Source organism: Triturus cristatus, chromosome 5_1, assembly GCF_964204655.1.
Source record: "Triturus cristatus chromosome 5_1, aTriCri1.1, whole genome shotgun sequence".
NCBI lineage: Eukaryota > Metazoa > Chordata > Amphibia > Caudata > Salamandridae > Triturus > Triturus cristatus.
Window position 1 is genome coordinate 18272858 of NC_140587.1, and position 23497 is coordinate 18296354.

The 23497-nt window shown below is 45.8% G+C and overlaps 1 protein-coding gene across 1 annotated transcript in view; it reads left to right on the forward strand.

The window, feature by feature from the left end:
* LOC146829974 (indolethylamine N-methyltransferase-like) overlaps positions 1-23497 on the forward strand; it is a 154665-nt gene that overhangs the window by 129058 nt on the left and 2110 nt on the right. The window contains exon 4 of the mRNA XM_085604225.1: positions 1552-1601. Within this exon, the coding sequence (XP_085460351.1) occupies positions 1552-1601 (50 nt within the window). The remainder of the gene's footprint in view (positions 1-1551; positions 1602-23497) is intronic.

Sequence of the window (23497 nt, forward strand, 5' to 3'; positions counted from 1 at the left end):
TCATCCTAACCTGTGTTTCTTCCTTCTCTTCTCCACACCTCCTCTCTTTTCCTCGTCTTCCTTGCTTTTGTTTCCTCCTCTCCTTCTTAACTCATCTCTTTGTCATCTCCTTCTTTGCCTATTTTTCCTGTTCCTCTCTTATTTGCTTGTTCTTGTCCTCTCCTTCCATTCCTGTATCGTCTTCCTCTCCTCCATTCCTCCTCTTGTCCTCTCCTTCCTTGCATGTGTTTTCTCTTTCTCTTCTCCACACCTCAACTGATCCTCTCCTTCCTTGCTTGTGTTTTCTCTTCCTTTTCTCCACGCCTCCTCTAGTCCCCTCCTTCCTTGTCTGTGTTTCCTCTCCTTCCTATTTATTCGCCTTTTGTCCTCTCCTCTTTAACATTATCTTCTCTTCCATTTTTCTACATCTGTTCTTGTCCTCTCCTTCCTAGCCTTTTTCTTCTTTCTCCTTTCCATGACCACTCCTGTCTTCTACTTCTCTGCCTATATTTCCTCTTCTTCATTTCCGCGCCTCCTCATGTCCTCTCCTTCCTTGCCTGTCTTTCCTATTTGCCATGTCCATGCCTCCTCTTGTGTTGTCCTTCCCTGCCTCTGTTTGCTCCTCCTCTCTTCCAACCCTTCTCTTGTCCTATCCATCCTTGCCTGTGTTTCCTGTTCCTCTTTTCCATGTCTACTCTTTTCCTCTTCTTTCGTGCCTGATTTTCCTCTTCCTCTTCTCCACGCCTCTTCTTGTCTTCCCCTTGACTGTGTTTCCTCCTTCTCTTTTCCTTCCTTTCCTGTGTTTCCTCATCCTCTCCTTCACGCCTCCTCTTGTCTTAAACTTCCTTGCCGTGTTTTCTCTTCTCCAGGCCTCTTATTGTTCTCTTCTTCCTTATCTCTGTGTCATGCTCCTCTTCTTCACGCTTCTTCATGTCCTCTTCTTCCTTCCCTGTGTTTCCTCTTCCACTTCTTTCCACCTCCTCTTGTCCTCTCCTTCCTTTCCTGTCCTTCTCCCTCTTCTCCACACATACTCCCTGTTCTGTTTCCTCCTCCTCTTCTCCCACCCGCTGCTTGTCTTGTTCTTCCTTGCCTATGATTCTTCTTCCTCTTCTCCATACCTCTTCTTGGCCTCTCCTTCCTTTCCTTTTCATCTTCTCCACATCTCGTCTCGAGCTCTCCTTGCTTGCTTGTGATTCTTCTCCCTCTTCTCCTCACCTCCTTTTGACCTCTCATTCTTTATTTGTGTTTCCTCCTCCTCTTTTGCACTCCTCCTGTTGCCTTGTCCTACTTTGCCTGTGTTTCCTCCTCCTTTCTGCATACCTGATCTTGTCATGGCCTTCCGTGCCTGTGTTTCCTCTTCATTTTCTTATTCTCCTCTCCTCCTCTTGTCCTCTTCTTTTCTGCCTGTGTTTTCTGTTCCTCTTCACCACACCACCTCTTACCCTCTACTTACTTGCCTGTGTTTCTTCATCCCCTTCTCCACGCCTTCTCTTGGCTTGTTCCTCCTTTCTTGTGTTTCCTCTTCTTCTTCTCTCTCGCTCATGTTCTTTTTCTGTTTTCTTCCCTTTGAAGGTTGGCTCTATTCTTGGATTCGCTACTCAGACAGTCACATCTGTAGCTTCGTAAGTATTTCCATGACTGTAACACTTTTCCTCATATGATTCTCTCTCTGGTGCTCCAGCAACATCCAGTCTATGAGGTCTTTACTTTATTCTCCAAAGTATCCCTTACATCAGGAATCTTCCCTGCCCTCTTTGTGTCCTCCTACATTGCCTACCTTTCCAGTACTCAATATATGAGCAATGTCTCTATACCGCGCAGGACTCTTTTTATAGACTGTTTACCTCGCGCCCCCCCCCAGTATGCCCACTGCAGGAATGCGAGGTTGTAAGTAGAAATAGGAGGTGCCAAGAACTTCACCAGCACTTCCTGTTTCGTTTTTTGTCTTCCAACAGGATCCCTCAATTGGGAAATGATACATTTGTATTATCACCTTTGCATTGTTTTATTTTTTTTATATTTTTGTGCATTCCACACCAATAGTAGGTCTGCTTTTGTGGAGCAGGGGTTGTTCTGTCATGCAGCATGGCTGTGCCTGCTACCTTCTCCACTAAGCCATTAGGGGATAGCTATTCCCAATCTAAGTTCCTTCACTCCTGGTTTTTCTTTCTTGGTTACCTTTCCAGATGTGAAATCACTTTATTTTGAACCGGGAACGAAGTTATGATTTTTGTAGTGGCTGTCCTCATAGCTGCCAAGGTTTAAAATCGCCCATTTATGACATTTTCAGAATGTCAGTAATCATATGAGTAACATTCAAGGACTATGAGTGACACTTTCTTGTGACCAAAATCAAGCAGTGAAGACAAAGGAAACATATAAATATCAGAAATTGCACCCATATGACCAACAGCAAACTCTAAGAAGATATTAAAACTGCTGCAAAGCATCAGAAATGGATGGGCCTGCTCTATCGCGTCATGTGATACTACAGGACACAGTGGGACAAGCATTGAACGTATCAGGACCCACATGAGGGCACCGTCTCTGCCAGTGCAGCGGGTCCTGATAAATGTTTTATTTATCAAGCACTTCACTGAGAGAAACAAAGAGGGCATGTGATTCGCTCACGGTGAGGCGGACGGGCAACTTAAACATTCACAGTACAATATATTCCCAAATGTTTGCAAACCATTAGCAGGGAGTCGGCTCACACTGCACTGCAATAGCAGCTAAAATAAATTAACATTATAATGGATGGCATTGGCACACAACAGCAGGCACACAGAGCTGAGCAGCACAGGGACACAGTCTGTGACAGTTACCTGCTTGCAGAACCACAGGCACATCAATTTGCTGTCTCTGGTTTAAAAGGGCAATCCATTGTTGGCTAAACACACTTTATAACAAGACTAATTAAATCCTACCTCCTTCCTTTCATAGGTATAAACCACATTACACCTTTCCCAAGAGCCATTACTCTCTAACCAGTGTGTGCCCCTTCTGCAGTGGCCACTTATCAACTGTTGGGAAATGCTGGAGCCCTGCTGTAGTGTCTCTACCAGCGGTGGAGGGTTGTGCCCTGCTGTAGGGGTCTCTACCAGCGGTGGACGGTTGTGCCCTGCTGTAGCAGTCTCTACCAGTGGTGGACTCTTGTGCCCTGCTGTGGCAGTCTCTACCAGCGGTGGACTCTTGTGCCCTGCTGTAGCGTCTCTACCAGCGGTGGACTCTTGTGCCCTGCTGTAGCGTCTCTACCAGCGGTGGACGGTTGTGCCCTGCTGTAGGGGTCTCTACCAGCGGTGGACGGTTGTGCCCTGCTGTAGCAGTCTCTACCAGCGGTGGACTGTTGTGTCCTGCTGTGGCAGTCTCTACCAGCGGTGGACTCTTGTGCCCTGCTGTAGCGTCTCTACCAGCGGTGGACTCTTGTGCCCTGCTGTGGTGTCTCTTCCAGCGGTGGACGGTTGTGCTCTGCTGTAGGGGTCTCTACCAGCGGTGGACGGTTGTGCCCTGCTGTAGGGGTCTCTACCAGCGGTGGACGGTTGTGCCCTGCTGTAGCAGTCTCTACCAGCGGTGGACTCTTGTGTCCTGCTGTGGCAGTCTCTACCAGCAGTGGACTCTTGTGCCCTGCTGTAGCAGTCTCTACCAGCGGTGGACTCTTGTGCCCTGCTGTAGCGTCTCTACCAGCGGTGGACGGTTGTGCCCTGCTGTAGGGGTCTCTACCAGCGGTAGACTGTTGTGCCCTGCTGTAGCGTCTCTACCAGCGGTGGACTCTTGTGCCCTGCTGTAGCGTCTCTACCAGCGGTGGACGGTTGTGCCCTGCTGTAGGGGTCTCTACCAGCGGTAGACTGTTGTGCCCTGCTGTAGCGTCTCTACCAACGGTGGACGGTTGTGACCTGCTGTAGGGGTCTCTACCAGCGGTGGACGGTTGTGCCCTGCGAAACTGCATTTGCCTCAATGCTGAACTTACTAGTCGTGCTGGTGTCACACTGGTAGGGAGGCCCAAAGCTCTTGTTAAAATGAATCCAATTTCCAAAAATCAATTAAATGTACAACTCGCACTGCACATCTGACACAGCATGTGTCACAGTATCCCCAAGCAACTACACAACACTTGACGGGGGCAGAACCACAGTGACACAGATGTGGACACACTGCCATACAAAAGTAAATCATCATTGGGACACCCTCAGTGGGCAATCAGGCATTGGGAGATGAGAGGGAGCACAACAGACACATGTGACACCAGCTGGAATGACCACCAACTAACACAGCAAGAGACTGACACACAACACCACTACCCCCAGGGACCAGACAGTGGGGTGACACAAGCATGCATGACACCTCCACTGTGATGACAAAGGTAGATGTCGTACAAACTGTGAAACCCAGACATGTGTCCTGTGACACAAACGTACATCACACCTACACAAACACAAACACAAATCCTTCAGCATGGCCCCTCATCCATGGACAAACGGGAGCTAGGGGCCCATCCATGCATACATTTACATCAGTCCACCCTCAACACCACACGCTATGAACTGCACCAATGTGCATCTGTGAAGCCCACATGGACAGGTGACATTGCACATGCACTCATGACAAACACAGTAATATTGGGAGGGACTAAGGTGCACAGACTCATCACACAAGGACAGTCTACAAACCTGGTGAATGACAGACATACTGCACAGTATGCGGTACATGGCCATGACGTCAAAGCTCCCATAACCTTCGGAATACCTGCCACAGTCCCAGGACAATGCAGAAGCCAAGGAGAACCACAAGGCACACATGCTGACACCTGCCAACATTGCAGCCCTGAACCTGATGACTGGGAGCAGTCACACACACATACACATGTCTCAATCACTGAAAGATACCACCTAGGGACAACTACATGATATTGCGAACAAACAAGTGCCTTGGGGACCCCTGACTGAGTCACATCTGCGTCTGACAACAACATCACCACTCAGAACTGACAAATCCCAATGATGATACACCAATTAACAGTAGTGTGTCATACACCCACACATCTGGTAGCCCATTGGAAAAGTAGTGGGATGAACCCAGTACCACTCAGCAAGCATCAATAACAGGAACATATCAAGGGAACATTGTCTGTGTATGAACAGGGATGTGGACACACACACATGCTCATACAACACAAACCATGGTCTCAGGCCATGTCACTGGACAACACACTTACTTGAGGGGACCAAACTCCTGTGGAAGCCCAGCTGTGCCAAACATATTCACCGCAAGTCTCTCTCATGTCTGCAGAACACTTGGTGAGTCAGCCATCAGTTACCACACAATGAAGGCTCTGGTCACAACAGCCTGGGTACGTGAGTCTCCCCTAAGTCATCTGCACATACCCAAAACATATGTCTAGCAATTTGCACTGAGGACCCAGTTGCTCCTATACCAATGATGCCCACAACTGTAGGTCCAGTGTTGATGAGCACGAAGTATGTGGAAGTGACAAATTGGACAATGGGAAGCACATCATATGTGCATGGGTGCAAGCCAGAGATGTGACCATGCAAATGAAATGCTCACAGAGAGATGTCCACAAATAGTTGATCCTGACACACCCAGGTAGCTGCAAAGGATGACATGGATACCCACCAGAATAGGATGCATATCTCATGGACCACAGGGAGTATCTCACATCAATACATCAGTATTCAACATTGTAAACAAAGCGTCACAGGTGCAAGGGCATGTTAAACATCATCAACATAATGTACAGCTAAATCTAGTTCACAGGGAGAAAGAAAAAAGCTTTATTCAGCATTTTAAAAGTTAAACGTCTGTGCAAACAAAAGACCAATGGCCAGTCCATGTCCAAATGCCAAGGAGTGAAGTAGAGTGACAACTGTGCACTGCTAAGGACCGGGGTCATCCCCTCTGAGGGGCATACATGGGGGCAGGCCAGGCACCGCAGGGACAGGATCAGGGCACAGCATTCTCATTAATGGCTCAACGTACACATTCATGTTATCACCCCTTTTCCATCTTTAGGTGTGACAATTTCAGGTAAAGTTCTGAAAATAACCTGTCCCTCAGAACCCAAACAGTGCAAAAAAGTATTTGTTTTCTTTCAGCTCCCATGCGTTCCCCATCTATAGCCTTCATGTATGTAATAAATTCTTCCTTCCACCTTGACCATGGCATGGGTGGATCCCCTTTGAGTTGAAGGAATTGTGCTGAAGGGTCAAACTGCATTATGGTCAATAAAAAGTTTGAAATTGGTATGATAATGAATAATTATAATGTTCTTCAGAAAGTAGAGCATAGGATGTTATTAGTGACTAAAATTCCTCAGTTTGCATTACCTGTACTCTATCTCCCCACATTCTAAGATGGCCGCCACCGTGCATACTTCCGAGTAGTCCTTTGTTTATGTTTACGTTTCTTCACGTCACATCACCGAGTGTTTAAACATAACGAGCACCCGCCCGTACCACACGTAGACCCCTCGATTAAGCGATGGACGGCACGCTTTGCCACCGGTATCTATGAAGTAAGTGTTCTTCGCCCACAGCGCTACAGAACCCCGCATGTCATTGCGCAGCGCGCATTCAACCAACACACGCAGTAATTTCCATTGCACTACCCAGTACCTTCACTCAGTCACTAAAACGTTAGCAAACACACCCGTTTTAGTTATTGTTGCACTTAGTCACATTAAGCACGTGTAAATCCAGGCGGTATACCCTCACTGACTCATCCCTCCCTCCCTTCCTCAACAGTGCTCCGTGACCAAGGGCGTCCCAGCCCGAAATGCATAGGAGATCAAGATTCATAGATCTGCTAGTATGGATTACAAATGAACATTTGATATGCCAAACAATATCGAATTGAACTAATTTGCTGAATAAAAGCATTTAAAAACACGCATCTTAAAAGGATTCACTTTTGCATGAATCAACTCAGTTTGATTACCCATTGGAGTGCCTACCCAGGGGATGTACTTGCAGATCTCTGCAAGACACTACTCAGCTATTAGTGACTAAAATAACATTTTCAGTCTCTCGCTATATATATATATATATATATATATATATATACATAACAGTTATTCAAAATGATTAGTAGTGCACAAAATAATGTAAAAATGATGGCCCAATGAATAATAAGTTACGTTATTAAGACATAACTCACTTAGGGGCCGATTCCAATTCCGGCCGCAAAACGTACCGACCGACACAGACCCGGACCGGAGAGCGACCGACGCGGACCGGCGCCGTACAACCCGTGCAGTATGGTGCAACACGTGTGAATTACAACCGACACGTACGGAATACAAGCTGTGCGACCGAGCCATAGGGAAAATAGTGATCCGGCCGGAAAACCAACGTGATTTTCACTGACCGACACAAACCTGGAATGAACCTGACACGATCCGTGCCCGCGATGTCCGACCCGCGCAGTATGATGCAATGCGTGTAAAACCAGACCGACTCGCACGGAGAACAAGCCGCATGACCGACACGCACAGAAAACCGGGCCCACAAGTAATAGAGACCTCCGCGACCGATGCGTATGAAACACAGAAGATAGGCAGCGTGAACGAGGCGGAGAAGTCTGCAGAGGACAACATCAGCGTCCGTTTCTGTCAGATGAACGTCTCCTTCATGCCTACAAAACCCAAGGGAAAAAAGAAAAAAAAAGGACCAAACAAGCAATGACAAAAACAATAAATATCAAATAAAAAAAACCTGGGACAAAGACACACCCACAACTCCAACTATATAAAGGACTACAATCACTACCATGATCCTTTGCAAACAGGAGACACAGCCAGCAGCAAACACCATTACACAGCAACCACAGACACACTCACAACTCACCCATCACACAACCCCCACACCATCAGCACCTCATCCAAAAGCACACACACATACAGCCAGAAAAACCAACATCAACCCACCCTCACTTGCACCCTCACACACACATCCCTCACCACCACCACCCATCACCATGCCCCCAAAGAAGAATCCAAAGTTCACAGATAGTGAGTTAGAAGTGCTGGTAGACGAGATCATCAGAGTAGAGCTACATTTGTTTGGTACATTGGTCCAAAGGACCCCCATGTCACAGATGTGGGTGAGGATTGTGGATAAGGTGAACGCTCAAGCACCAGCAAGGCGCACAAAGGACGATATCCAGAACAGGTGGTATGACGTGCGCAGGAGGGTCAAGAAACTCATCGAAAAGATCACGCCCTGAGTCAGTACACCGGCGGTGGCCCTCCTGCCAAACCAGTCTACTTCAGGACCTAGGAGGAGAAGGTGCGGGACATCCTACCACCAGAGAGCGTCCACGGGCTAACAGACATACCAGAGCCTGGTGAGCACACAAACAACATACCCAAGATTGTGTGGCAAGGGGACAGTGAAACCATGCACCACAAGCAAAGCCACAGTAACCAATAGATAATCATCCCAAGTTGTGTATGTCAGTCAGACAAACACAATACCTGCCATCTCATAGTGTCTTGGAACTGTGTCATGACATGCACCAACCTACAAACAAATAGAGCAAGGCAGTGGCACAAAGCTAAATCGACTCTGCCAGACAGTTTGCCACCACAAACACACTACCTCACAGTGCAGCTGACTGACAGGAAGGAATAGTGGGGATGCAGGTGAAGTGAGTGCATCCAAAAACATGATGGGTTCTGTAGTCACAGATAATGCTCCCCCTCCTGATTGGCCCATCAAGACCTCTCTGAAACATGCCCACATCACAGGGAGTGGACAAAGACTGACAAGATGGCTGACACTGGGTCCTGCTGTGGGGAGCACAAGGCCCTGGTAGGGCATGTGCGCAAATCAGAAGCAGGACACCACTGACTGACATCCTGAAAGACAACTTGCACGCCCTCCAATGGAATCACGTTTCATGATGGGAGTCTGGCCGGTTGGGAAGGAGGACTGACAGCTCTGACCATACTTACCAGCATGTGGAGACACCCCCCCCCCCCTCAACACAAACTCCACACAACTCACCGGGTAGAATGCATTGACCCACACCTCAGTGAAATATCATCAAAAGATACCCCGTACTGGGTGCTGCTGTAAGAAGCACAGGGGCTCTCCTTGAACTTGTAGCAAAACAAACACCAGGACTTCACAGTCAGCCATCTTGCCATTGCTGTCACCACCCCTCTCAGGAAAGCAGAGTCAAGAGGGAGGAAGTATGGGCATGCTGGGAAGGGGGCAGTAGCCAAGAGCATGATGGGAGATGCAGTCACAGACAATCTACACCCACCCACATGGCCCAGCAACATACACTGAACCATGCTCGCCTCACAGGGAGTGGGAAGGGACTGACAAGATGTCTGACACTGGGCTCTGTTGTGGGGAGCACAAGGCACTGCTGGGAAATGGGCAACAACAATATCAAACTCTGTCTGTGACAAGCTGGGAAAAAGCAGTGTACAGACAGACATCTGTTCGTACATTAGAAAATGTCATGTTTGTGAACCATTGATGCCTGTAGAAACATAACTTACATTGTGTGTCTCTTCCAAACACAGGTGGTACTGGGAACCCAGCACCAAATGAAGAGGATTCCCAGTCCCAGACTCTGGTGGACACTGAGCTCTCTGGTTTGACTCTTTCTCTGTCCTCTTCGGATGACGACGACCTACCTGGCCACTCCGGTGTGAGTCATCATGCAGCACCAGCAGCATCAACATCTGCACCCCCTGTACCAACGCCTCCAGCATCTGGACACCGACAGGGCACCCCCGCCAACACAGACAGACCAAGGCCACTGAACACCCACAGCACAGGGACACAGGACCCCCCGGAGGCTACAGCAAACACCACCAGCAACACCACCCAGGGGGTCCCAGTGTCACCTGTGCGTCCTGCCGCTGGCCCTGCCCGTGTGGATAGGGGTGCTGGGAGGGGTGGGAGGCAGAGGGCGTGCCTTGCAGAGGGGTCTGGACTGCAAGATGACCCCCAACTGGCACGCATCATAGATGCGTACCAGGATAGCACTGGAGGATTTGGCCAGGTAGTGGAGATCCTCAAGAACATGCAACAGGAGCAGGCTGCCCTCTACGCCTGCATGGAGGCCAAGTGGGGTGCCCTTACTGCGGTGCATCGTGACATACTCCAATGCCTCCGCCAGATCAATACAAACTTGTCCACACCTCCCTGTGTGGCCACAACATCTGCTGCAATACCATCTGCCAGCACCAGAGGGAGGGAGGAGGACTCTGGCGGAGAGTCCCCTGCACCGCAGAGGCCTGCAGCTGAGGATCCCCCCCACAGAAGAAGAGTGCTCGTCCGAAGAAGGACATGTGAGAGGCAGATGTCCCAGCACATCCCCCAGGGCCTCCAAACCTGGACAATGTTCTTTGTGCGCAACCCGTTCACCTTGTCCAATCGCACACAACTCGCCCACATGACATGGAGGGTTCATGTTGGGCCAATGTATCAGATGACTGTGGACTTTACTCTGGACATTTCATGTACCAGCACTTCCAACTCTAATGTGAACTTTGGATTCCAAAACCAATGTACAGCACCCACCATCCTGTGCACTTTCCTCACACATGTTCGAAAATAAACTCACCAGTACACCATACTTGCTTCTATTGTGATTCCAAATTGTCATGTGTCATGGGGATGTCGATCTGCTACACAACACAGTGCTTGCCAAATACTGCAACAATGTGACGAACATCAGGTGAGTCATGGTGATGTGACACATGTGAGGGGGACACACCACAATGGCAACACAACACATGCTCACCGTAGCCATGTTACTCATCACACACAATGATGGTGACCTGAAACACATAGGTATGCACAACCACAACACCTATCCACAGTCAGTGGTAACAAGTCCACAGGTGAGGAAAGCAAATGTCACTCAGATGTGGGAAAACAGACAACACACCTAACAAAGCATAGCACAGGTTCATTACACATCAGCAACATGTTTATTCCACAATAGTTGCAAGGCAATTGTATGTTACGGTGGACACACGGTCACAGAGTGTCTGAGAATTGTAGTCCAGGGGTGTGTGGCACATCACTTGATGTCAATTGACTACTCCCACACTGGCGTCGGATTCTGGGTGTTGGGGGGTCAGTGTTGAACAAACAACGGGCAAATTACCCTGTGAAGGACAGACACAAGACACAGTCAAAAGCACAGCAAAACAGGAGAGAAATGCAATAGACATGCACCAAACATGTCACAATAAACCTACACAAAAACAAGTTAGCAGTACTACCCTATTGTGGAGTACACACCACCTGAATGGACACATCACTACACGCATCCATTCAAGTGGTACACAGACACACTCAGACAGCAACAGAGCAGCCACAACACATTCCAGGCTAACTCCATACATTGAGATAATGTGGTGTCTATGCATTCATTCTTAGTGCACTTCTTTTACATATAAATGAGAACCAGGCCCTGCTGGATGGCTCCTTCCACAGTACAGCAAGCTGTATGGGAAACCAGGGGAGCAGGTGAGTGTGCAGTCCACTGCCTTCCTAATTGTGCATGTTGTCTGACTAGCAGTACTAGCAGTGTGTACACCAGTGGCAAGCATTCTCACTGACTATTTTCATCCCCCAAAGTGTGTAGGGACATGTAATGAACAGGTGTTCTGCAGCTGAAGTGCATGAGTGTAAGCTTAAATTTCCAAGACATTGTTAACATGTCAGACATGCAGGTGATTTGTCCTTCCCCATGGTTTCACTACCTGTGTAACTCATTTCCCTTTGTGATGATGACATGTATATCCAAATGTGTGCATCACAAATATGGGGCATGTGTGTTAATGTACTTTTAACTTTGTCATCCTCACAGGTTGATGTTCACCAGAAGCAGGAGATATGGATGACCATCGCCCGGGCAGTTCGTTCAGTGGGGGTCTACAAGCGCCGTATCCACAACTGCCAGAAGAGGTGGCAGGACCTTCGGGCTGGACCCGGAGGATAGCTAGAGTCCAGCTCAAGCTGTCACCTCAATGCAGGAGGGGCGGACACCGGACCCTGACCCCCCACATGCTCCGGATCCTGGCGGTGGTCTTCCCGGACCTGGATAGGCAGCTGAAGGGCCAGACAGCAGCAAGAAGGGGGTAAGTCCATGCCTAATCTGTGTACTATGTCTGACATGAGAATTGCAGTCTTTTGGCCTGGTCACACTTCCACATTACCTAGGTCTTGTAGTCCAATACTCAGGTCCCTCAATTGTGTGATGCACCCTCCTCATCTGTTTTACAGGTGTGGCCCCTACAGTCTATTGCTTGTGTCACTAGGGCACTGTGTCCCTGCAGTCAGCTATGCTTCAGATAAGGGACAGCATCTGTCCCCGTGACTCTGTTGTGTGTTTCATGGGTGGTTCAATAGTTGGCCCAATGCCTGTTATCTGACATGTGATCTGTGTGTGCCCTTGATATGTGTTCCAATTGCTGGTCTGACTTGCCACATGTGGCTGGGGTATTTCAAACAAAACCATGCAGCAGGGGACTCCAATTTGTGGGCCTCAGGAGTATGTATATCAAGTATGTCACACTTGCTTAGCCACCTGACTACTGTCCAGGGCCAAACACTGTTTCACGTAGACCTGGGCAGTCATGCCTTCTCAAGGGCATTTAGAAACACTCTGTAATCCCACTCCTGTGTATCAACTTACAGGTTGTGCTTAGTGGCATGTGCCTTCAGGTTTCTGCCTCTGTGTCATTATGGTGTGTCTTCCTGTTACGTACAACTGGGGTGTCCATGATTTTGAGGGTCAGCAGGACATCTGAGATGTGACTGTGTGAGGCAAGACCTGTGTGACATATAGGTGTGTGATCATCTGACAGCACACAATGGTGTATGCAACTGTGTACTTCAGGCAGCTGGGTTACATGCACAGAAGACTGTGATGTGCTAATGTACATGGAGTTGTGTTTGCAGAGACTCATATGTCTGATTTGCATGATGTGGCATCTTCTGGGTCCTGGATATGTTGTTTGCAGGGGATGGGCAAGTGCACTTGTCAGCTGCAGAGTTTGCTTTACCCCTGAGCTATGATTGTGACACAGTGCATACTGTTGTTGTCTGGATGCCCTGCCCCTGTGAAAGGAGACAGTGTGGACTGACTTTCCAGGCATGCAAGTGACATGGCATTTAATTTGCTATGATCCTGCATTGTGTTCAAGTGTGTACCATGCACCCCATTGTGGCACTGACTATCAGGACATGAGAACATCATAGTGTGTGTTGCTGGCATGCATCACAAGCATGTGAAATGAGTCTCTGCCCATCCCTTCATCCGGACACCTGTACTGAGTCAGTGGCAAGAGATGTGCTGTGTGTATAGTGACATACTCCTACATGTTCTCTTGCATGTCCAACTGATGTGTGGGTGGTGCATGTCAGGACATTGGGGTATTAGCATCCAACATGCAACAGACACATGGGTGCAAGTCAAAGAGGGATATGTGTGCCATATCTGATGCTGAGAATGACAATTGGCTTATTCTAAAGAGTGTTGGGACTTTGAGCAGTGTTCAGCTGATGATGCCAGGGCTTGCCCTGTGATTAGGGGTGGGCGGAATTTGCGAAATCCACTTACGCAAATTATCGCAAAAATGTTAAAAATTATCGCAAACACGCAGAAATATCGCGAAGATGCGGAAGTTTTTTTCCCGCATGTTCGCGAGATTTTCTGCATGGTTGCGGCTCGCCAACTTACCCATGTGGTTGCTCGCGGGCGCGGCCATCTTGTTTTCAGTTGTCTCGCGGTGCATGATCGCAAGAAGAAAGACGTGACGTTACTGCGGGCGTGAACTGTCGCGAGACAGCGCAAATGGCTAAAAACAATACAACAGCTCATCGAGAACGCGACCGGATCAAGAAAACTTGTCGGCGAACGCAGGGATTCAGGTAAGGCGATCGCACACGCGCGAGAATGTATTATTTTACAGCGCAAGCAAGAAACAAATTATCGCCAAGCTGCGGAATGCGGAAATTTTGACATTTTCAGGTCCCATCCCAGCTCCCATCCCAGCTCCCATCCCAGAGGTCCGTGGAGGCTCCCGTGTTCGGGAGCATGTCTCCTTTGTGCAAGGCACCGCACCCCCTGCCCCTGTGTCCCCTGCTGCCCTGAGTGAGGAGTATGTGGACTTACTTAGACAGATCCATGTAGGGCAGACATCGACGCTGAGTGTCCTCCATACACCCACCACTCTGTTGACGTAACTGGTGTCATTCATGGAGGGCATTTCATCAGGCATGTCTGCCCTACAGAGGACCAATCAGTGCATGGCCTCCTCACTGCAGCAGCAGTGTCCCTCCTCCAACAGTCCCGCACCCCTCCTACCCCTGCACCACCCACGATTCCTAGCAGCCTACCTATCCCAAGTACACACACACCTGCACATTCTCACAAAGCCACAGACACGGGCAGCACACAAACACCCAAACCAAGGGCTAGACGTGCACACAAGCAAGCGCAGGGGACTGATACCACACTCACAGGGGCTGGTTTGCAGACACACACGCAGTCATCCACAACCACTCTGCAGTGCTCCGAAACCTCTCCCTCCCAGCCCCCACCCTTGCCTCACCTGCAACCCCATCTCCCCAGAAGCTCTTCCTCTGTGACCTTGGCCTCTTCCCCACTAACCCAGCAGATCCAGATTACAAGGGGAAGAGGAAGTCCCCACACACAGAGGGGAGTGCCCCTCACACCCGGACACCCTCCCCTAGGCGCAGTAAGACTGAGACCCCCACCTGCAAGTCCACCCCATCTGACCTGCCCACTGCAGTTGTGCCGGCACCCACCCCATCTGACTTGTGCCCACAGTTGTGACTGCACCCACCACTTCAGTCACCTCCACTGCAGTTGCAAGTGACTCTCCTGCATCCACCACCCCTTCACTGCCTTCTTCTGCTGCGCCCTGATCCTGTCCCTGCGGTGCCTAGCCTGCCCCCATGTATGCCCCTCCAAGGGGATGTCCCCTGTCCTATGCAGTGCAGGCAAGCAACGTGTGACAGTTGTCACTCAAGTTCCCTCCTTGTAATTTGATGATGGACTGGCCATTGGCCTTTTGTTTGAACAGACGTTTCCATTTTCATCTGCTGAATAAAGCTTTTTTCTTTATCCTTGTGAACTTGATTTAGCTGTACATTAGGTTGATGATGTTTAGCATGACCTTGCACCTGTAATACTTGGTTTCCAATGTTGAATACTGAGGTGTTGATGTGAGGTATTCCATGTGGTCCATGAGATATGTATCCTATTCTGGTGGGTATCCATGTCATCCTGTGCAGCTAACTGGGTGTGTCATGATTAACAATTTGATAACATCTCTGTGAACATTTCATTTGCATGGTCACATCTGTGGTTTGCACCCATGCACATATGATGTGCTTCCTATTGTCCAATTTGTCTATTTCTCCAACTTTGGGCGCATCTCCACTGGACCTACAGGTGTGGGCATCATTGGCATAGGAGCAGCTGGGTCCTTTGTGCAACTTGCTGTACATATGTGTTGAGTATGTGCAGATGACTTAGGGGAGACTCACGTTCCCAGGCTGTTTAGACCAGTTGGTGTTCATTCCAGCTTGTGTGAGATGTGTCTGTTGTGCTCCCTCTCTTCTCACAATGCCTGATTGCCCACTAAGGGTGTTCCAATGACGGTTTACTTTTGTTTGGCACTGTGTCCACATCTGTGTCACTATGGTTCAGCCCCCCTCAAGTGTTGTGTATTTGCCTGGGGATACTGAGACACACACACACACACACGCATATTGTGTCAGATGTGCAGTGTGAGGTTACCTGTTTGTGTTTGAGCATCTGCATCAGTGCATTGTTATTGCTGTTGTGGGCCATTGTCTGGATGCTGTTTTCGTGATTTTCCCTGCAGTCACTGTGAGTCATATCACATCATTCTGCACATTCATTCTGGTTGTAAGGTGCCATTGCTGGCATGGAATGGGAGTTTGTGAGCTGACACCTACAGTTTACACAGGTTGTTTTGATTGGTGTGTCTATTTTTGAGATGTGTGATTGCTTTGTGATGGTCACTTCTGCTCTTGTGTCATTGTACACTGTATGCATTGTCAGCCCCCATGTGTGGTGCTTGTCTGCACATGGCCGCGAGTATGTTTTGTTTTCACAGCACTGTTAGCCTCACCACATCTCTGTGGGTATGGGACACAACCACTAGTTTCCCCAAAAGTGTTTAATGTGTTGGGAGCAGGGATCATACATGCTGTTTGTTATTTGCAGATTTGACCATGATGACACTTACCTTTTGGTCACTGTGATGAGGGGGGTTTAGACCCCATCACCACAATGTTCAACATCTGCTGCAGTTTGGACCCAACACTTAACTTTTGTTCTACACAGTGAGGGGTTGTTAGTTTTACATTGACACAGTGCTAATGTGATGCTTGCCTTGTGTAGGCCACACTCATTTGTTGGTCACACATGTACTGTTAGTTACATTGCATGTTCGAAGTCATAATCACTGTTGTGGGCATTTGTCACAGACTACACACTGTTGTCCTGATGTTAGGGGGGATGTATGTTGCTGACATACATATTGTTGGAGTGTGATGGATGTGTGGAGCATCACCCATCCTATGGTTGGGGGTGGCAAGGGTGATGGGCAACATAAGCCCTATGTGTGGGGGTGGCAGTAGTGATGGGCAACAGGTCCCCTATGGGTGGGGCTGGCAGGAGTGCTTGGCAACATAAGCCCTATGGGTGGGGGTGGCAGTAGTGCTGGGCAACAAGTCCCCTATGAGTGGGGGTGGCAGTAGTGATGGGCAACATAAGCCTTAAGGGTGGAGGTGGCAGCAGTGCTGGGCAACAGGTCCCCTATGAGTGGGAGTGGCAGGGGTGATGGGCAACATAAGCCCTATGACTGGGGGTGGCAGGATGATGGGCAACATAAGCCCTAGGGGTGGGGGTGGAAGCAGTGATGGGCAACAGGTACCCTAGGGGTGGGGGTGGCATTGGTGCTGGGCAACATGTCCCCTATGAGTGGGGGTAGCAGAGGTGATGGGCAACATAAGCCCTATGAGTGGGGGTGGCAGGGGTGATGGTCAACATGAGCCCTATGGGTGGGGGTGTTTGTGGTGCTGGCCATGCAACCCTTATGGTGGCCTGTTGTTAGTGGCCAGGATATGGATCCCCTGTGTGTGTGTGCCATTTTGCGGGTGCGTGTCGTTTGTTTGTGTGATAGGTGTCTGATTTACCGTCCGCACCATCGGCGTCGGTTCCTGATCCGGTCATAGATGTAGAGTACTGGCATGACCTGCGCGTTGGGATTCATGATGTGTTCGTGTCATACACTCTGCTTGGTGCTCCGTCTCGTACCCATAGCAGCTACAGCAGCAGCAATCTGTGTTATCTTCACTTGTGGTTCAGCTATGATTATCTTTTGTATTTAATCCTACCTCATAAAGTAACCCCTTGTCTCTCTAGGCTATCCGAGAGAATTTAGAAGTGATTACATTTGCTATGGGCAATAAAACACAAAAACGAGAGTGAGGCAATAACTTAGACTTCATACAAAAATGCCCAGAGTCAGGGAGCAGGCAACTGTACCCCCAATAACCTGCTGCCGCTTTCCTAAAGGCTGCATCTGGCTAGTCCATTGGTAAGGTTTATAAAACACAAGGCATTTCAATTGTATTTTCTCGGTAGATGGAATGATGTGCAGATGGTAAGTGGGATCTGAGTCACAACAACGATAACAGAAATACTCTTCCATATAAATATGCTGGCTCAAATATTGTTTATAAACTTATGGCTCCATTGGGTGTAGGTTTTCTTATGGGGTGGCATTGTTATATTTGATATTTAGGGCACACTGGGGCATATATACAAGAAGATGGCGGAGTATTGCCTTAAGCACAAAATGCTAACTCTACGCATTCCAAAAATGCAGGGATGAGCCCATATTTACAAAGATACCGCACACCCCTGCGCTTCCCGGTTCACTGACAGAATATCGAGGAAAAATATCGATGAATGAGTATAAAATACAAAAATATCAACTGCTTATACTTAAAAAGGTCAGTACAAAAATATCTGAAAAAAATATTGTTTACCAAAAATAGTTGTATTAAATATCGATTTTTAAATATACATAATTTAAAATATTGAAATAAACATATATTAAATACTAACATTAATTTATTTAAAAAATATATATTTAAATGTATATTTTAACAAATATAACAAATAAACTTACTTTTAAAAATGTACCATACAAATATATTTGTGAACATATGTATATATACAAATATAAATAAACTGATATTTTAAATAGTAATATAATTTACAAAATAGTAAATGATATAGCATAATCAAAAATATATGTATACATATTTAAATATACCTAAGCAAAGAAGATAAAAACATTTTTAAATTTAAAATACAATGTAAATGACACATATTTTTTGTAATTGAATAATAAATATTTACACACAAAAAATATTCATTTTTTCAAATATTACTATTATAAAAATCAAAAACATAATTATATCAATTAGAACATAAATTACATTATTAAAAATTAAAATAAATACATATAAACTCACACCACATTAAAATAAAACATAAAAAAATATAAAAATATAAGAATAAGTAGTCCCATTGAACACAACACAACAAAACAATAAAACAATTCTTTACATCATACAAAAATAAGATTTACTACTCTAACTGCAATAAACATAAAATTAATTAAAATATAACATTTACTATTCCCATTACTATTCCTAGTACAATTAACACAACAAATAAAAAACAAAAACAAAATATTCTCACTCCCGTCAGTGCAACAGTAAAGAAAGTGTTGAATTGCGGAGGGGTAACATTTACTATTTCCACTCCAGTCAGTACAACATTAAAAACAAGTCAAATATCTTAAACAAAATTAAAATAGTTTAAAAATGTAAATAACTTAAAATATATGTTACACATGCCTATGCACGCGTTTTTTTATCAATTGCAGAAGCAATACTGCATAATCTCAATTCATGCAAAATCAGGGTACACTTTACTATTCACACGTCAAAAAGTGAAATAACAGCAGAACACTCCAGGTGTATCGTGTTCTTATGGTTCAATGAGGATCGATTGCCTAGCCAACACGTGTTTCGTCAGGTTATGAACCCACAACTTCTTCAGGGCTAGCAGATGTACAATAACAAGGTCTCAAAAACTATAACAACATGTATTGAAGTGACTTTAGTGTTTTACATCCTGGGTGACAACCCAAAATGTTGTGTACCACCAATTCTGATGTATCGGTCCTATAAGTGATGAGTGGACCAGTGTGATGAAGGGGTATCAAGTGACATCCAAATTTGGTTCACATAGTTCCTAGTGCAGAGATCTCGCTTGAGCTGTTTCTAGTGATACCTTTTGGTGACTGATCTAGAATCAAAATGCACATGGTAAAGTGGATTTTCAAATATCAATAGGTCTAATCTTGCAAAAACTAATCTCTTACAGTTGTATTTTTTAATAAAATACATGTACGGTGTGCTGATCAACAAAATTTGTGACAGGTTCTGCGACTTAAGCAATAGGTTTGTTCAAGGATTGAGAGAGTGAACAAAACAAGAAATGAAAAATTGGAAGAGAGGGGGGGGGTGGGGGGGAATGAAAGAGAAAAGACCCAGAGTGAGTCCAGAGCAAGGATCACTTGATAGAAGATTAGAGCTACCAGTGAGATATCTAAGTCGTTCCTCTATGGCAAATGCAATGACATACTCGATCTGCAAAACAAGGAGTAAGAAGGTGTGGATCAAAGATATGTCCATACCACAGGGCTGTGGTTTATGCAACACTGACGCCTGCGCAAAGACCAATAGACAATATGAGGGAGGCTTACCACACCGCCGGTTGTGTTTCCATTCCGGCTGGCATAGGAGTGAAATAAATTCCCAGAGACAATCAAAAATGGAACTATTGATTCGAACGAGCCACTCGCTGTGGACAAAAGGAAAATAAATGTCTAATACTAGGAAATGCAATGTGGTGTATGCATCAGACCCCTCAGTGCAAGGTCCCAATTAAAACAAATGGCCCAAAAAATGTATTATTATAATGGCCATACATTGGCAGGGACCCTGAATGTCCTGTAACAGTTAAACCAAGCTCTGGGGGTGAGGCGGCCCCAATTTACATGCCCTTCACCAGCCTTAACTACAAGGACACTGTCATGGAGAGTAACGGGTCTGTAAGGTATCTCAAATGATGTGCCTACTATTGCTGCATCGAAAAGACAAAACAACGTTGCATGGGCTTACCCTATTTGCACAGTATGTAAATTTAAGTCTAGTAGAGTCCTCATTCTTAATATCTGTAACACATGCCGCAGGGCGCGGCGAAACATTAGTGTAAAATCTACCTCCAAATAATCGTAAGTCTAGGCAGCAGGGCATGATGAAACACAGAGCATAAAATGACCTTTAAGCGACGTGATAGTATAAAAGAAGAAAGGGCCGAGTTTGGCTCTATCCAGGGTCCATTATGCAGTGTGAATAAACACACAAGGTACCATTCAGTGAGGGTGCACATGACGCTATATGAATATAGAGAAAGCTAGGTTCAATGATCCTTACCCCTCGGAGATGCGTGTAACAGCAGCCGAGTACGCTACTTACTTTCGTGGCCCACGGTGAAAACCCGAAGTGCGGTGACGTTGTGGTTCAGGCCTCGTGTCTGTTTGAGGGGTTCAGGGTTAGCCCCTCGCCTGTCGCACCGTAGGTTACTTAATATCACATACACCCAGAAGCGCACACGAGCAGGCGCCATCGCATTGCGCACAGAGCTAAACCCTTTCCTTTGCATCAACTTAAAATATATGTTAAATAAAATAATACAAATATATTTAATATTAAAAATGGTAAATTAATTTACTTCACATCCCATACCCTTACAAACCCTACAGCCCGCATCTAAATTAAAAAATAAATTAATTGTGCAATTAACATAATTATTTATCAATGAAACACATACTATTATGAAAAACTAAATAAAATATAAATTCATTAAATCTAATAAACTTTGCACACTTTAGTCCTCTAAACCCCACAACTCCAACCTAAAATTAAACTGAAAAAAACTATGAATAACTCAATTAAATTAATTAATTTTGAATTAAATAATTATTAGTATTTAAAAGATAATTAACAAATAGAATTAAATAATTTACACCCCCCCTTTACCCCTATAAACTCCACAACTCAAACCCAAAAATATTTAGTTAAACAAGTAGCAAAATTATTTATCAAAATAATTATTTAATATTAATTAACAATTAATTATTAATTATTAAGAAATGCATTACTTTCCACCCTTTACCCATATAAACTCAACAACCTGCACCAAAAAATTAAAATATACTTAATTAGAATAATTAATTATAAATATTAATATTAATTTGCTTCTAATTATCAATTAATTAAAAAAATTGCTTTCCACCACTTACCCCTATAAATCTCACAACCAGCAAAAAACATTCCTTTAAAAAATAATAACAAAATTAAATATATCAAATAAATATTATGAATTTTTAAAAAATCATTACTTTATTATAACTAAATCACTCCTCACCATATATCCCTATCAACCCACAACCACCTACAGAACTAAAAAGCACAAAATGTAACTAAATTATATTTCATAACTACAAAAATGTAACTAATATAGTAAGAAACATAAACAATAATGAAACAAAATAATTCTGTCATATACAAATATATACTAAAAAAATAACAATAATAAAAAAACGATATTTTAAACAACTACATTTTTACAAACGATATTCTTGACAATGATATTTCCATTCCAGGATATTTGTCACTTGATATTATGGTGGGACGACAGTTTTCCTTGATATTCAGTCCCATTCCTCCACTTCTCCCAGAGCTGGCGCTAAATTCAGCCGCCTAGCGCCAACACAGGCACCCTTGCACCATAGTGCAAGAGTACCCGCATTGAGGGAATGATTGTTTATGTGCACAAAGGTGTCCTTTCCTACACATAACCAATCTAGAATGGCGATGTGTTCCTTTAATGTGTACTGCATTGTGCAGCACACATAGAAGTTGCAACTCATCATTTTTAAAATAATTGTTTATGTGCTGGAAGGGTCACCTTCCTGCACATAAACAATCATGCATGGCATTTCTTTTTTTTTTGGGTGCTGCACAATGCAGCACACATAGAAACAGCAAAAATGAGGAGAAATAAAGCATTTCTGCTCATTTCACCATGATAAGAGTAGGTTTTCCCTTGTCTTAATTTTGGCACGGCCTTCTATTCACGCCACCCTTGTAAATAGGGGGCAACATCAAATTCAATGGGTGTTGAGGTGGAACGCCCACCGCAACACCCACTGCCCACCCCTTCATGCTAATTATAGCGTGAAAGGGGTCCTTATTCACAAGGTGGCGTTAATCCACGTTAAGTGGTTTAACGCTGCCTAGTAAATAAGGTGACGCCCCTATTGCCACTGGAACATTGTTAAAAGTGACGTTTTTGTGCCGATAGCGGCTTGCAAATTTGCCCAACTATTTTTGTGACACTAGAAGTGGCCTTAGTGTTATGGTACCAGGCAGTGTATGTGGCAAGTGTATCATTTCTTGTGCATTGGCAGGTGGGTGTCAACTTACTTATAAAATCAAACAGGTGAATTGATCTGGAGAAGTCTGATACAGAGGCCTCGATTAAGATGTTGGACGGACCTGAGTCTGTCTGACATCGATTGGAAAATGGGACTGACCAACCTCCTATCGGCAGTCCCAACCCAACAATTAGGATGTGACTGGCTACTGTTCGGTTGCACTCCTATTCTTGACAATGCGAGCAAGCATTCTGACCAGAATGCATGCTCTCAGTGTAAAGTGAAGAGGTGCAGTTCATCCCTGCACCCTGTGGCAGGCAGCTCAAGGTGCTTGCCATGGGGTGCAGTGATTAACAGGGGGGCACCACAGCTGCCCCCTCGGCCATCATCAGGAGGCGTTGCACCCATGGGGGGCCCTGCTGGGAGACCCCAAAGTCAACTACCAACAGCCTATCTGTGTCGGAAAGGCTGGCACAGAAAGGCTGCCGGAAACTGACATTGTAACTCCTTGGGATTAGATGGGGCTTTCCAAATGGCTGACGGGGTCTCCGAGCCTGTTGGAAGTCATTCGGAAATCCAGTTAGGTTTCATTTTTGACCGACTCCATCTAAATGGGTTGGTTGGAAATGACTCTAAACTGCTGATTACAATGCCGCAGGAATGGCTCCGTCCGAGGGTCGGAGCCCTTTCCTGCGGCATCGTAATCCCCCAATTGTGTACATCACCAATATTTGTTGAACTTTGCTCTTATATCCCGGATGAATGTAATACTTTCCACAAAGAAAAAACGTATTAAAATCAAACAGATAAGTGTGTGTTACAAAGTATACAGCAGTGCCCATCTTGAGACGTTCTACCTCATTTGATCGAATCTGGTAA